This window comes from Ruditapes philippinarum, unplaced genomic scaffold (genome assembly GCF_026571515.1).
Source record: "Ruditapes philippinarum isolate M1 unplaced genomic scaffold, ASM2657151v2 ctg931_1_1_1_1, whole genome shotgun sequence".
NCBI lineage: Eukaryota > Metazoa > Mollusca > Bivalvia > Venerida > Veneridae > Ruditapes > Ruditapes philippinarum.
The window spans coordinates 5,535-22,936 of record NW_026859402.1 but is presented as its reverse complement, the minus strand read 5'-3'; the positions used below and the strand labels follow the sequence as shown (position 1 = coordinate 22,936).

General features: G+C 34.8%; 1 protein-coding gene across 1 annotated transcript; it reads right to left on the bottom strand.

Annotated features, from left to right (window-relative positions):
• Positions 1-5,106: 5,106 nt before the first annotated feature.
• LOC132756367 (uncharacterized) lies at positions 5,107-16,904 on the bottom strand (the record flags this gene model as incomplete). The annotated part of the gene is given in 13 exon segments (XM_060747426.1): positions 5,107-5,893; positions 6,593-6,712; positions 7,513-7,666; positions 8,407-8,556; positions 9,009-9,132; positions 9,665-9,708; positions 10,055-10,197; positions 10,828-10,914; positions 11,531-11,609; positions 11,845-12,049; positions 12,830-12,941; positions 13,397-13,486; positions 16,651-16,904. Coding segments are annotated over 13 exon segments (1,874 nt in total), but the record flags the coding sequence as incomplete, so codon positions are not given.
• Positions 16,905-17,402: the final 498 nt, after the last annotated feature.

Sequence of the window (17,402 nt, the reverse complement as noted above, 5' to 3'; positions counted from 1 at the left end):
ACAGCTGTCCCACAACCTTTTATGAGATAATGCCTCTTTGGAAACAATATAATATCTCTTTAAATCAAAAGAGATGTATGCAAACTACTAATTAACAAACAAACTTGTTTAGTAAACAAAAACAGGTGCCCAAACTTGTTGACCAATACGATCGACTATAGGTCATCGTTCGAAAGCTTGAACAGTACATTTAACAAGTTCAGCAGGATATTGATCAGACTTGCAAAACTGTACAGTCTATCACGTGTCAGCATTATTTGCTCCTCACGTTTAAAGGCACATTATGCTTCAGAAATAATCGTTTTACAAGTTGCTGACGGAATATACGAGAGAATATTCCCCTTCTTGACATAAATATAACCATCGGCTAGCGCCTCGGTTCATATTTATCTCATTCGAGCTATATTCTTCTGTATATCCCGTCAATTAATACTATAAACTTTATTTGCTTCAAGTTTAAGGAAAAGAGGTAACATGAAATATCCCAACGTTCTACCATCAATGTATTTTTATCTATATAGAGGGAAGAAAAATTAATAACACCAAAAACTGCAACTGTAGGCTTTAGCTCTTACGACGGCCGCTCAGCGGTGAAACGACGTTTCGTCACAACGATGACGTGCGGCCGCCCAATAAAATTGTTAGCAATCATATAAGTCTGGAGACACCCCGTCAATAGTTCGGAAAGACAAAATAAACTGCATCCATACATAGGATTCTCCCACTAGAATCATTTTAGTAGAAAAACTGTGGACTCGAAGGTAAAATATGATTTAAAGAAAGAGTCGACGGATTTTCTATAAAAAATAGCCCCAGTGGAAGCATTCAGCAGTTGCGCGATGACGTAGTATCCTAACATTGCATTACAAACGTTTGAAATAATAAAATACTGATTTATACTTACATTGTATATTTACTTAGTATGCAATCCTTCTACTTCACTCAACTCATCTGTTATGAAACAATATTGGTTAAAAACATATTATAATAACTTCATACAGGACTGTCCCTCAAAAACAATTGCTTGATAGAAATCTCTCTTCACACCTCGAGTGACATTTGAACTAATTATTATTTCCGATTCCTGTATATAATTTCTGTTTATTCTACAGCTGTCCACAACCTTTTATGAGATAATGCCTCTTTGGAAACAAATATAATATCTCTTTAAATCAAAAGAGATGTATGCAAACTACTAATTAACAAACAAACTTGTTTAGTAAACAAAACAGGTGCCCAAACTTGTTGACCAATACGATCGACTATTAGGTCATCGTTCGAAAGCTTGAACAGTACATTTAACAAGTTCAGCAGGATATTGATCAGACTTGCAAAACTGTACAGTCTATCACGTGTCAGCATTATTTGCTCCTCACGTTTAAAGGCACATTATGCTTCAGAAATAAATAAATATATTTACTTCTTTAGAAATGGCTTACATGAATTTTGTAATGTTTGAATAATGGTTTTCAAAGCATGTTAGATGCTTGTTACCTGAAGTAATTAGCGCTAAATGTAACATAATTTGTCATAAATGCAGCAAAATGTAAACCGCAATGTAAGAAGCATTTGACTTCCTTACAAAATGCTTTATCACTACGACTGTACGAATTGCAAATAAGCAAAAGAAGGAAAGGAATGTTCAGGAAATTGGCTAATAATTAACTTTTTGGAAGCAAAGATAAAACGTTTCTGAGAAATAAAATTAAAAGCATTACTGGGGCATAATGGGCCTTTAAACTTTGTTCTTGCCGCAAATAACAGTACCTTTTTCTATTACAAGCAGGATAAGTCGAGTATACAAAGTCATATAAGTTAATTTGGCAAAAAATGCCACCAGGATAATATTTACAAACAAAGTGTGTAATATAGCCCCCACATTTAATGCATATAAAACGTTTCTGAAACGTTCACGTTTCGCCGAAATTAACTACTTCTATAATTAGAATAAACTGAAAAGTGGAAAAAAAATCTAAACTCAAGATTTTAAATGAAATTATATATGAGCTTTTTTAAAAAAATCATAGCGAACTGGAAAGGACGAAAAACTGTTTTCCCGCTCAATTTGCATGACTATAGTTGTATACGTCACAATTCAAAATATATCTGTGAGGATTAGACCCTCCTTATTTATAACAATAAAGAAATGGTATATCTTTAGAATTATGCCCTTTGACAAAGAGGCGAACAGATATTTGTCCCCTTCTCGTATGAGAAAGGGAATCCTTAGATGCGTGTATGTGGTCGCACGATCATTTTTCTACCAACATGTCATCGATGAATATATGTGGTCGCACTGGTCGAAATTCTCAAAAAACTGGGCAAAGTTTTCAAACGTGTTTTGGTCCAGAAACGCCCCTGATGCCAAATTTTATTCTTAAAAACTAACTCTGGAAATAGAGTTTTAAAAGCCAAATAAGGACACCCTTCGAATTACGTATGGAAAATGTGCCCATTGTAGACCAATCCACTTTGATAAATAGCGTTGATACATTTCAAGTAGAAATATATGCAATATCAGTCAATCTTTGATTGTACCATACTATATTTTCATAAAAAACACCATGCCTTGGTTTGCACTATGGAATATTTGCATACTACATAATATGAGCCGTGTCATGACAAAACCAACATAATGCGTTTGCGACCAGCACGAATCCAGACCAGCCTGCGCATAAGGTTTGTAAGCGAACAGCATGGATCCTGATCAGACTGCGCGGATGCGCAGGCTGGTCTGGATCCATGCTGGTCGCAAACGCACTATTTTGATTTGTCATGACACGGCTTGTTATGTAATGCTTTAGGAGAAGAATCAACTGCATTATGCCAGTTTTGTGAATAACAATCAAATAAGCGTTGCTTAAACATATTAATGAAATTTAAGTCATCACCGACATCATGAGAGATCCATACGTATCCAAAACCAAATTGAAAAAGCATATCTTTGATGTTGCCAGCCCATGTTTTCCGTCCAGATTCGTGTAGTCGTTTTAACATCAAATAACAATGTTTTGGGTACCTATGATCTCCCATACGTGTCAGTTTTAACCAGTAGTTAACACAATTTGTCATATAGATAGTACAGAGAGGTAATCTTCCACATTCACCAAGAGCAAAATAGCTTGTTGTATTTTGTGATAAGTTACAATATTGTTCACAGAATTTAAGTTGTTAATTACCAACATGTTAATTAATTTGGCAAAAAATGCCACCAGGATAATATTTACAAACAAAGTGTGTAATATAGCCCCCACATTTAATGCATATAAAACGTTTCTGAAACGTTCACGTTTCGCCGAAATTAACTACTTCTATAATTAGAATAAACTGAAAAGTGGAAAAAAAATCTAAACTCAAGATTTTAAATGAAATTATATATGAGCTTTTTTAAAAAAATCATAGCGAACTGGAAAGGACGAAAACTGTTTTCCCGCTCAATTTGCATGACTATAGTTGTATACGTCACAATTCAAAATATATCTGTGAGGATTAGACCTCCTTATTTATAACAATAAAGAAATGGTATATCTTTAGAATATGCCCTTTGACAAAGAGGCGAACAGATATTTGTCCCCTTCTCGTATGAGAAAGGGAATCCTTAGATGCGTGTATGTGGTCGCACGATCATTTTTCTACCAACATGTCATCGATGAATATATGTGGTCGCACGGTCGAAATTCTCAAAAAACTGGGCAAAGTTTTCAAACGTGTTTTGGTCCAGAAACGCCCTGATGCCAAATTTTATTCTTAAAACTAACTCTGGAAATAGAGTTTTAAAAGCCAAATAAGGACACCCTTCGAATTACGTATGGAAAATGTGCCCATTGTAGACCAATCCACTTTGATAAATAGCGTTGATACATTTCAAGTAGAAATATATGCAATATCAGTCAATCTTTGATTGTACCATACTATATTTTCATAAAAAACACCATGCCTTGGTTTGCACTATGGAATATTTGCATACTACATAATATGAGCCGTGTCATGACAAAACCAACATAATGCGTTTGCGACCAGCACGAATCCAGACCAGCCTGCGCATAAGGTTTGTAAGCGAACAGCATGGATCCTGATCAGACTGCGCGGATGCGCAGGCTGGTCTGGATCCATGCTGGTCGCAAACGCACTATTTTGATTTGTCATGACACGGCTCAATTATGTACACTATATTATTCAGTTATCGATTGCAACATATTTTATAGTATTTCATTAAAATTGTTTTAATATGGCTATAAAGACGGGACTTCCGAATCGTAACTGAAGTGGAGCAAAATGTTATGGGGCGAATCGTTGGTGGAGCGAATTGTTTAATAACTTAAATTTTACCAGAGAGGGGTCGGAATGATTGAAAAACGAAAAACTGTATAAGCATTTTAGTATTGGGCAATGTTATGCATTAAGTTTAAAGAATGTTTGAATGTTGACGATTTCAAACATGTTTGTTCACCGAAGAGGAGGTTGGGCGTATTAATATGCAGTAGTAGGCATTTTTATATGTAAAAGGGTGTTTAAACATTATCATGAAATTGACATTAAGGCGAGGGTACAGATCATCGTTCTTTCAGTCCTAATAACGCTTTACCTGCTGAATGTGTGAGACAACTTTACCTTGCTTTACATTTTGAACAGCCTGTTTATAGTTTTAGGATATCAAACTAAACAAATTGGGCCACAGACAGTATAGAACCTGGTCAGAATTTGTCAGGTTGGTCTGGCTTTGTGTTAGTTATAAAGGCTCATCACTTCCGGTTCCTGCAGTGATGGTTCCGGCAGTGATAACAGAAATGTCAAGTTTACAGAAATGCATGCTCTCCTGGTCACAACTATCCAGGTAGGGTCTAAATAACGGGGTCGAAATACATGCATAATTGTTAATTAGTCGGGATAGTGGTGGCATAACGTAAAAGCGGGGTGGTCTCAATTTCGTATTGAAAGACCATTGAAATAAGAAAAGAAAAAATCCATTCTTTGAAAAATTGGTCGTAATAGCGGTTTGGTCATGAAAACGAGGAGGTCGTAACATGGGGCTTACTGTAGTGGAAAACGTTGAGGGATAAATAGTTTAAAGGAAAGGAAGTGAACACTTATGTTTGTAAAGTTTAATGCACCAAGAAAATGGAATGTTTTTGTAAGTACACAGTGTATACATGTCTAAAACACCAAAGAAAAAAATTCAAAGCTTAGTAGTATAACAAAGTTGTAATATTTTAACATGTAAATTTTCAACATGTTTATCACACCAACAAGAGTCGCGTTCTATAGAATGTAACAAGAGCTGTAACAGAACTCATCAAGATGTATTATTATACAGTAAAAGGGTCTGTGGGATAGTGTGCTTTCTTGAATTCGGTTTAACGTGTACATATATGATTTCAAAATCATTTTGTTTCCAAAAAGTCCTTTATGATGAAATATCTGAAAGATTAAAATTGAAAGATATTTAATGATGAAATTTGCAATAATGATGTCTATAAATATTAACTTCAAAACAATTTAAAATTGTATAATTTAACAGTTCCCCTAGGGATTTTTCAAAATCCATTGTGTAATATATAGGTTGTTATAGTCGATAAATTCATCAATATGTTGGGCCTTTAAAGCCTTTGGGTGGTTTAACATTAATAAGCTCTCTACAGCAATAGCACGATTTTGATTTGTGTTTATTTCGCCCTCTTTTACAGCACTGCTTTCTTCGATTCACTTTTTTGTAGCCACAACAAGTACATGGAGCCTTAACCGTCGGCTTTTTAACCGGTCTATCGTCCGTTGTGATGATATGCGTCGTTGTTGATTCCGTCGTCGATGATGTCATTGTGCTGGTACTCGTTGACGTCGACGTAGTGACGTCACATATAGCGAATTTAGCCGTACATTTTCCTTGGTAACACACCTTTACAGAAGAGAATAAAACTTGCATGTAAAAAAATATTAAAAATCATATATCTAGATGTACTCAGATTTAGGTTGTTAATTTTTTATGAATGTGTGTAGGTCTATAAAAATCGAGTATGAGTGATATGATTTATATATCACTGACAATGGCCTGTATCATATATTTCACTGGTCAATATGAAATTGGCATTTTGGATATCCGGTGACAATAACGCGGTAGATAATGACATGACGTTTATGGTTACGCTCACTGACAATTTGGTGTGCGTCCTAAACTGTGTTCTATATGAAATCCAAGACATTAATAGCCTACGCGGAATATTGATGAATGGCCGCCATATTGTGAACAAGCGTACCTTAAAAGTCACGAGATTCCCTACCAAGCACAAACTGATACACTGTTCGTAAGGTCAAAGCTTGAAGGTTTCTTCAGCAGAATGATAACGATCGCCGAAATCGAAACAGTGCCCTTATCCCTGAGTTTGAATCCCTCAATGACATTTTTTGAAAATCTTTTAAACTAGGAAGCTTTAAAATTAGCATATGGAATGCCAGTGGTTTTATTTATGCGACAAAATTATACAAAACTTAACATTGGACGTCTTCATTCGCTTGTAAACCTAGGAAGTTCATATGTGTCATTGATAATGTGGGTAAGGCTTTAAAACACAACAAAAATATTTTAAAAGAAACCTACCTTGTCTGATCCACATGGAGTACCGTTCCACACATATTTTAGATAGGCCTCACATTTTCCGCCTTCAACTTTACACCTAATGCGATATCTAGCATAGCAATCTATATCACTTTCAGGTGTCTGAAATTAAATACAACCGCATAGAAAAGAAAAGATTACATACAGACTGATATAAGTGAAACACCTGTTGTAGTTATTAATTATTACACTGAAATTTTAACAAAATTCTGTCCTGTTGCTTAGAATGTTTAAAAGTATTCTTTACACAGTCCGTCACTTGCTGTGCTTGTTTTGTAGCTACACTCCGGGTCACGGTGGTAAGCATATTTCAAATTCACCAGAGCACAGTTCGGTGACACCCAACTTTTTTCATTCAAATATGTCTGTCATCGTATTCTAACAACATTCCAAGTTTTAAAGAAATTCAATAGAAATTCTTTAAACGAAACTTCTTGATGTTATTGTCACAATAAAGTCCTGAAGATAAGTTAAATTAGTTGTACCGGATTCAATTTCTATAAGTTATAAATCCATTGAACTGTATATGAAATCCTAAAACGGACCACGTGACAGGCAATCGGCTCAAGATCACGTCACCTTGATTTCATAGGAAAACGGTCTGATTTGGAAGCAAAGTTTATTAGACATATGGTTTAAATGCATGCGTACAGCGATTTAGTGCAACGTTTACGTTTCCACTTTTCAGAACGGACGACTCTAATGCCCATGTATGAGAGCCCTCATATTGGTATCCCTAAACTAATGACGTCATAGCGAAAAACACCTTCTCACGTGAAAAAAATACTAAAAATAGGTATTACGTAAACAGTCGATTCCAGTTTTTACGATGTTACCTTAAACCGATTCATTAGGGTCCGCAAAAGTATAAGAATATGAAGTATCAGTGACTTTCTACTTACACTGCAGGCTGTACTTCCACTCCAACCCGTAACCCTTTGGCACTGAAGATCTAAACTACCGGCCTGTGACCCGGGTAAACCGGAACAGAAATAGTCTTCAAACTGAGACTGGGTAAAACTATTATCTGTGGTGCATTTCGGTAAATTATTTGATCTGCAAGTATTATAAAAATGTACCGTTTGATTGTAGTCGAGTTATTTTGAAATAAAGCTTAAGAGGTTGCTGTTTTTATTGGTCTCTTACAACATTTAATGTATGTATAAATCGTATTATTGACACATGTGACATAGGGTCTTATGATATTTGGCAGAAAAAAATACATGTACTAGTGGTGTTAAGCCTAAACTTGTTAATGGAAATTAAAAAAAAAAAAAAAAAAAAATCATTTGTAAAAAGGGGGATTTGAGCTACGTCTTAAGTTCTGCAGATTGGGTTTTTTATGTTTTATTTATTTATTTTTATTTGATTTATTAAAATAAGTTTAATGTCTTTAATCTTTACAAATATCGAACAAGAATACCTGTCGTCTTTTAGGTAATTTCACTGACAATAAATTACGTAAATGTTACAATACTGCTCAAAGGTACATTATGCCTCAGAAATCCATATTTTCCAGTTCTTTTGGAATGTCAAACGATTAGAGCATGTTAGATGTTTTACTTCTGAAAGAATTTCTACGCTGAACATGCAGTTATATGTAGTAAAAGTACCAAAATGTAAACAAAGTAGTATTTTGATTTCCATACAGAATACTAATTCACCATATTTATACCAATTGACAACAGAGCTAAAGAAGCAACAAATATTTCATGTTCATGTATATAGCAGATGAAACTGTTAATCTGAGGCATAATGGGCCTTTGAGTGACACAATTAGGAAATTATACCCTTACCCATCGAGATGAGACTTCATGTTTTCAATGCTACATTTTGAAAATTTAAAAAATGTATCCAGCGTTTTAGAGGTAGGGTTAAATATAGATGGCGACATGACATATTTATCTCTAGGGCACTCGTCGTTGTCGTCGTGCTGCATTCCCATGCTGAAAAAAAGGAACATAAATGCAATATTGATGCATATGAATTCTTTGTTAAAGTAGATTTAATTTCATGTAGTTCTAAGACAAACTTTCAAAGATGTTCCCCAGATTAAAAGATGGACAAGTGTATTTAAGATAGGGTTATATTTGACATAGTTATGAGGAATTTCTTTCTTTTAGCTTATAGATATGAAAAGAAACATTTCACGGAATGTAATGCCCAAGAGTGCATTAATTATGTCATCTTACTATCGTATAAGACAAGCACCCGTTAAATTGCTGTTTCCATTCACAATTCTACATCAACTTAATTCAAGAGCATACACTATTATTAAAAACCAAAAATTAATTATTGGCACTGCTTTTTCCAGTATCATTCTCTCAAATTCTTGGTGAATTCTTGATAATATGGGATTACATTTCAATCAAGATAAGGTGTCACGTGCTCAACTTACGCATGCCCGAGTTCGTGCGCAGCGATCCTTCCGATGTTGTATGACGTCACCTCGTTGATTGAGTATTTATAGTAAGAATAATAATGCCAGGACGGATAACACATGGTACTTCTGTATGCGTATCCTGCAAAATAGCAAACGCTTGTTGATCAACGTAGACGGACTACTTTCGGACTACTTTCTTAATTAGCAATGGCGAAAGACAAATTAATGAAAATAGAGGGAAAACGCTGTGTAAAATCAATACAGAAAATAATATGCAAGGTGTCATTTATTAATTCATTCTTAATTATAAAAAAAACTTTCTAATATATGTAATTAGAAACAGGTGCGAGGTTTCCGATATTTAATATTGCACGTGATCATTTTTTGTTGTTGAAACTTTCAGTCAACTATCTATCTTACTGATCCATCATAGTATGACAATGAAACGGTCGTAAAGAGGAATGAAATCACAGAACTTGAAATTTCTACATATTATATGATGATAGTATAAATTCAATGGAACGATTTCAAGGCATTTTGAATACCGTTCAACGCGTCAAAGATATAAAATGGATGACACAAATTTCAATTCTACCCCTGTTAATTTCGATGACAAAGAATAGAGCATACCGGACTCATGCCTTACACATATAGTAATTGAATGATCTTACCTAGCAATGAACTGGACTGATCTTCCACGTCATACAAGTCTAGTCTAAAATTGCAAAATAAATACATGTTATAAATACACTAAAAATACAACTCCAGTGATAATACCGCTGCTGCTGCTGATGATGATGATGATGTTGCTGCTGATGATGACGATGTTGCTAATGTTGATGATGATGATGATGATGATAATGATGATGATGCCGATGATGATGTTGATCCCAATGTCGATCACAATGATGATGGGGAGGATGATAAGGAGGATGGTGATGACCTATTCATGATAAAATGTTAGCAACATATATGAACATCATCTTATGGTTGTTATACAGTTAATGTTTATATCTGTTTGCCGTGGTGAAGTCAATTATTTAAATATAAATGAACTTTACCCTGTTAGCACCATCATATGATCCCATTGTTTCTTGCTAAGTCCAGCATTAACTGTTTCCCGTAGTTTAGTGTCAAAGTCCTTGTCAGCACGTAACGTTTTGCCATCCTTATGATTTATCGCCCAAAGGTAATCATACCCTTTCTGAAAAAGAGGTCAAAGTTCAAGGAATGGAAAAAAGAGGTTAAAAGTCAAGGAATGGAAAAGAAGTCAAAGTTCAAAGCATGACATCATCATTGATTTTTTAATATATTTATCCATTTTTTGCCTGTATCAATGGTTTAGAGGATATCAATAATTTCAAGTTTGTTTGATTGTTTGGTTTGGTTTCACGGCGCTCCAACACAATTTAGGTCATTTGACGCCGAAAGTGGTAAGATGACTTTGGCTAAGCCAGCCCCAGCTGCTTCTTAATAAATTTAATATTACGGAAAATGAAGAAGTTTGTCGATTTTTAACGAAACATTATCGCTTGATGATGATGCGATCCCGTCATCCTTTCCATCCAGTGTCTTGTCAGTCAGCAATAGCTTTGACAGTCTCATGATTTCAAGAAAATTGGATAAATTTCAATCATAAAACAATCAGCATTTTTAGCAGACGACAATTTTCAAACAACGATAAAAGAAATCGTAGTGAAAAAAGTATAAAATCTAAGGTAAATTGAGTCTTATAACGGATAAGTTGACACATTAACGGAACATATGTGCGTTATAAGCTACTCTTTCTTTTTTCAAAGATGACCTCTAAACCAATTAAAGGTCCAGAAATTACCTCTGGAAAAATGATGTCTGCCGGATATGCATAGATATCTATAGATCCATCAGATACTTCGTATATTGTAGATAGATAAACGTTCATCTGGAAAACATATTTAAAAGCTTTAAATAGAATAAAAGAGTACAAACTTTAGTTAACATACCAACAGTTTTACGACATTCGGAGGATTAAAGCATGGGTGTAATTGGCTAATATTGTTAAAATCATTACTTAACTCCGCCACGGTCAAAACTCATATATTTGATTATTATTGGTGAAATAAATAAATTGCGTGCAGTAAAAACAAAACAAAAACGAAATTGTGACAGTATTCCTCGAACATAAATGAATGGCACGCTATCATAACTGTCTCTTAAACAATGAAAACACAGCGTGCAAAGGACTGTAACTCACAAAAGACTGCAAGGGGCTGTAACTCACGAAATACTACAAGGGATTGTAACTCACGAAAAATTGCAAGGGGCTGTAACTCACGAAATACTACAAGGTGTTGTAACTCGCAAAAGACTGCAGGGGGCTGTAACTCACGAAATACTACAAGGGGTTGTAACTCACGAAATATTGCAAGGGGCTGTAACTCACGAAATACTACAAGGGACTGTAACTCATGAAACACGGATACTAAGGAACGACAGGACTGAACAGAATATTCTATTCACAATTGTTTATTTTTCAAGTATTTACAAAGTGATCTTACCTCTGCTGTGAGCAGTGTCGCAAATATTCTTGCCTCATTTTCGGCTGCAACCGGGTCTTTTGGATACTGTTGGTGAAACCTTAAAACAGAAATAAAATTAGAAATGTGTCTGAACTGCTTTACATTTGTGCCGGACAAGGTTCTTGAACACGCTCGTGCACACACGCACGAACGGATAGGGTTTACAGGGTTACAACTAACTGTTAACAAAGATTCTGCTTCATCATTGTTGGTGTTTTTGTAAAAATCTTTAATTTTTGTGCTGTATGTGGGGGAGGGTGTGACAAAGAAATAACCCTTTTGCATAAACTTACTTATTCAATAAAGTTTGGTCGAGCATAAACGCTATCTCTACGGTTTTATGGCCGGGCTCCGGTAAAACATAGCGTTTCATACGGTCATGTAGTGTGTTCGGATCTGAGACTTTCGATCGTGAAACCTTCGATCGAGATGACCGCTTTAGCCTGTCCCTTTTGCTGACCGTCGCTTTTCCAGCAGGTGTCCATTGATGTTTGCCCTCTGCGAATATAACATAAATTCAGTAAACCGATGTAAAAGTTCACAATAGAGTTTTTGTTCTACAAACGGCACGCGTCTTTAAACAAGTTCATTCATTAAAATATATCTGTTTACAAAAGGAAGGTCTTTTTGGACTATAAAATTATATGGCGGACTATTATGAAAAGACATTCCCCTCCTATATTAAAATCCATGTAATCTGGAGAGGATGGTTGTTTTTGGCAAATACTTTTGTTATTTGGCACGACATGATATCTTATCATATACATGTACAAATGTAACTATTCTGCATGTGATTTCTGAATGTTAACATGTTTAACTTAGAGCTTACTGGCTTTTTTCAATAAACAAGTAATTAAAATAAGTAAAATATGCCCTTTGATAAAGGTAAGTCAAAGACATGTTAGTCATGATTTAATGTATTAATAGTTAATACATTATTCAAATATAACCTACAAAATGAACCTGTGCGTCCAGACAATTCGAACATAATTTAATTTTTAAGCAACTTCTGATTGGTTACAGAAAAATGGACATTGAACGATAAGATATATCGCAATATTTTTGCAGATAGATCTAAATAATATTGTGTGTTTACATTTACTGGCTTAATTCGTAATAATTGAATCTAATGTAGATCTAGAGCTATATAAGTTGAAAGAAAATAACAATAGTGTTTTTGGTGTGATTTAATCTTCAAATAACATTACTGTTTTTGGTGTGATTCAATCTTCAAATAACATTACTGTCACAAGTTTTCGTCTGCTTCAAGAGATTTACCTGGCGGCATGTCAAAATATTTGAGTTCCCCTTTGTCGGTATGCGTGCACTCGGCGTCGTGTCTCCCCGTACCGATGTAGCACGTTTCTTCACCAATGTCCAACAGAGCGGCCTATTTTGAAATAAGAATAAAAAATATTTTTAGAATTGTACACGAACATGCAATCGGAAGTTACTACGTGGTTCCAAATTCCCTTTCCCACAACGTTCAGCTTTTATGAATACATATAGCTCTATATTTTAATAAAATTATAAAAATATCATTTTGGGTTCGAACACTTGTCAGCGGTAAAGTAACAATAGTAATAGTTAAAACTCTTGTTATTTTTCTTCAAAATACAATGTATAACAGACCTTACCACAATTAGTGAGAAATGTAAACAAGTACATTACTATTCAAATATTTTAAATATTATTTTAAGACCAACGCTGTGTTACAGATGTTAAATTATGCGTACTGGTCCGAAATTATCCAACATCATCATAAAATATCTAGTGTTAGGGTATTTCATTTACATAGACTCATTACGTATGCTGTATTTAATAAATAAACACATAAATACATACCAATTCACAAAAGACGGACCCTTTGGCAGTCGTATGTGGTATACAAGCGAATGACCCATGTCCATTGGCGTCTGTGTAAAATGCAACTTCCTTAAAAAAAGAAAACAAAAGAGAAAAAAAATATGAATAGATGAAACGCTATTAGAGAAGCCTGATTTATTGCAAAATATCTGATGAACGTTTATAATAAATACAAGTACGTCGTTAAATTTGTTGTCACGTTCTCGTACCTGTACGGTGATCGCTTTTGAACACATTGCCGACTGGACTAAGGGCGAAAGGTAAAAAAATGACAAAAAAAAAATTAAACAAAATAAATCTGACAGGTCCGCGTGAGAAAAACTGTCAAGCAAAAAAGAAATGAAGTATGCATCTATTAAAAGCGAAATCCATCCATCCATCCATCCATCCATCCATCCATCGGTGTTCGTAGTGATGTACTCGGAGATCAATAATCAAGGTGATGTGCAGATTGTTCTATGAATAGTGCTCTTTGTACTCGGTGAACAATGTTCAGGGTGATTTGAGTTTGTACTCGGTGTACAATGTTCATGGTGATTTGAGTCTGTACTCGGTGTACAATTTTCATGGTGATTTGAGTTTGTACTCGGTGTACAATGTTTAGGGTGATTTGAGTTTGTGCTCGGTGTACAATGTTTAGGGTGATTCGAGTTTGTACTCGGTGAACAATGTTCAGGGTGATTTGAGTTTGTGCTCGGTGAACAATGTCCAGGGTGATTTGAGTTTGTGCTCGGTGTACAATGTTAAGGGTGATTTGAGTATGTGCTCGGTGAACAATGTTCAGGGTGATCTGAGTTTGTGCTCGGTGTACAATGTTTAGGGTGATTTGAGTTTGTGCTCGGTGAAGAATGTTCACGGTTAAATGAGTTGTACTCGATTGACAACGTTCAGGGTGATTTGAGTTGAACTCGGTTATTTATATCCGGGATGATTAGAGTTGTACTCGATTAACGATGCCCTGTGTGATGTTAATTGTACTCGGTGAACAATGTTCAGGGTGATGCGAGTAGTACTCGGTAATATTATATTCAGATGCTCGTTCATTGTTTACTTTTTTCTGGGGTGTCATATTGTGACAACAGGGAACGTGTTTTAATTTGTAACTATGATACAAAAGAGAAAGAACATCAAAACACTCGGCAATATGATTTATACTTGGGGGCTACGCCGTCTCGTACAAATCAGATAGCCTCGTGTTTCGATGCTCTTTCTATATCCTTGTGTACTGTAGGGTATTAAAAAATGCATTTAATGCCTACAGCTGATTGGAAGCTGAAGGCCCGTGCTGGGTGGTAGTAATTTGTTTTTATTTACGATGTTATCAAGTATTGACTGATATCAACTGATTTGTTGTCTTCATTGTTCCCACAGCTTTATAATCCTTTATATGTTTTTTATTTGTAATATTAGAATATTGTACCTTTGAAAAACTTAATATATGCGATATTAATCAAATAAAACTTCAGGGTACTTTATATTGTCCGAACAGCAATATTGCCTGAAGATTATTATTGTGATTTTGCACATTTCATTTATAGTTTCTTGTATAATGCTGCACGTTTGTAACGTAGCTTTTCATTATATAAATGTGACGTTTATTTATAACATGCTTTTCGGTGGTTTATAGAAATATATCAGTGATGTAAAAACTGGTAATTTCACTGTTCACTGTTCACTGTGAACACCAAAAGTTCATATTTCACTCGTGGCTGCGCCACTCGCGAAATATACCTTTTGGTGCTCACTCGGTACAATATATTCCGATCTTACACTGCCGATCTTACACTGAACTAAACAAATATCCTCTATATAATCTATATACAAGTCTGCAGTCGTTTAATGAAGTAATTTCATTTTTTTTTCTCTAATAAAGGAAGTTTGCAGTTTTATAAATTCGTTATACAGATATTTGACAGTTTATTTCGCCGTATATAAACTTTTATTTGCAATATAACCCTCGCCTAACGGTTCGGGTTATATATACAAACAACCTTTTATGTAGGGCCATATAACATGTCAAAAAAGTCTTAATAACTAATAATATTTGAGCCGCGTCACGACAAAACCAACATAATGGGTTTGCGACCAGCATGGATCCAGACCAGCCTGCGCATCCGCGCAGTCTGATCAGGATCCATGCTGTTCGTTTACCAACCCTTTTACAAGTAGAGAAACTGATAGCGAACAGCATGGATCCTGATCAGACTGCGCGGATGCGCAGGCTGGTCTGGATCCATGCTGGTCGCAAACGCATTATGTTGGTTTTGTCGTGACACGGCTCATTTGTGTAATTCAATACTACACGTTTGTGACGTCGCTTTTCATTGGCTAATCGTGACGTTTTTATTATCTATAAAAACGGTTAGGTGAGTAAGTAATTTCCGTCTGTTTCACAAATAGAATAATTATGCTGTATTATAGCTTTATTATAAAGATTTTAGACAAATTATATGGCCTAACGGCTCGGGTTATATATTGCAGATAACCTTTTACATAATGCCATAAACTCTTTTAGAAAAAAGCTGATAAATTTCAAACGAAACGAAAGATTCGTCATATTCTAAAATATAACCTCAAAATCTGGGCTAATTTGCATAAGCATGAACGGGCATTTTAAGAAAATATTGTTTGACAATATTTTCTTAAAAGATTCCATCAACTATTTACAGAAAAAATATGGACATTTTTGTTCGTACAAATTACGGAATGATTATCTAACAGAAATCGGTCCAAATAGCTTTAAATTAGCGAAAATGTGAGAGTTATTCTGCGTTAAATTAAAAGATAATCATCACAAACAAATCATGAAAGAGGAATGCCCTCAGCAAATATGACAACAGAAATGTGAATGCTCTGTTTCTAAGAGATATTATACAGTGCAACATCTACCACGCCTACTTACAAGTTAGACACGCCCTCTTACATATTAGAACACAAGCACCACAGGCGCTCATATTAAAAATTAAAATATCCCTCTCTTTGAGGCTTTTATATGTAACAACATTCTTTGATAACTATCACATGTTTACAAATTAATAAATTCCTTCATTTATTCATTCGTTCGTTCGTTCGCTCACTCATTTATTTGTTTGTTGTTTTTTTGTTTGTTTATTTGCTTCATTTATTAATTAGAAATAATTAATTAACTTATCTATTTATTCATTTATAAGAATTTATTTATTTTTATTCATTAAAATTTTTGTATATAACGATATCTATTACATATCACTAACTTGTTTATCTTCACGTTGAGTATTTGCTGTATTTACTGTATTCCCGTTTCTGTCCTGTATCACTACGCTAGGTAGACCTGTAAAGTAGTCCCTTACAAGATGCAACTCGGTGGTTTCCATTCCGTCCATGTACATTATATAATCCAGCTCATCGGGTGGTGGGCTCGACTTACTTGTACGCTGTGCCATCCGCGCAGCCACTGACATCGATGTGTTGTCGGGTCTCATTGTGAAGGCCGTCCATCTTGTTTTGCCTAGATTTCATTTTATATTTTCTAAAGTTAATTCAGATGTTTATACAAAGAAAATTTAAGAAAATAGCATGGAAAAAATATAAATAACCAAGAAAATAAAAGATCAAATAAAAATATGTTGTTTTTTATGTTTTCGTTTTTTACCAGGGTCTATCAAACAAAATTTGAATGATCTATTTAAAAAATAACGCGGTTTTGACAGATATTTAAATTGATTAAAATGAGTTATAAGTAAAACCATAGTAACAATTATGTAAGTTGATCTACATATTTAGATGCATAAAGAACCGACACATGGCACAGCGGTCCAATCATTAGATGCATAATGAACTGACACATGGCACAGGGGTCCAATCATTAGATGCATAATGAACTGACACATGGCACAGCGGTCCAATCATTAGATGCATAATGAACTGACACATGGCACAGGGTCCAATCATTTAGATGCATAAAGAACCGACACATGGCACAGGGGTCCAATCATTAGATGCATAA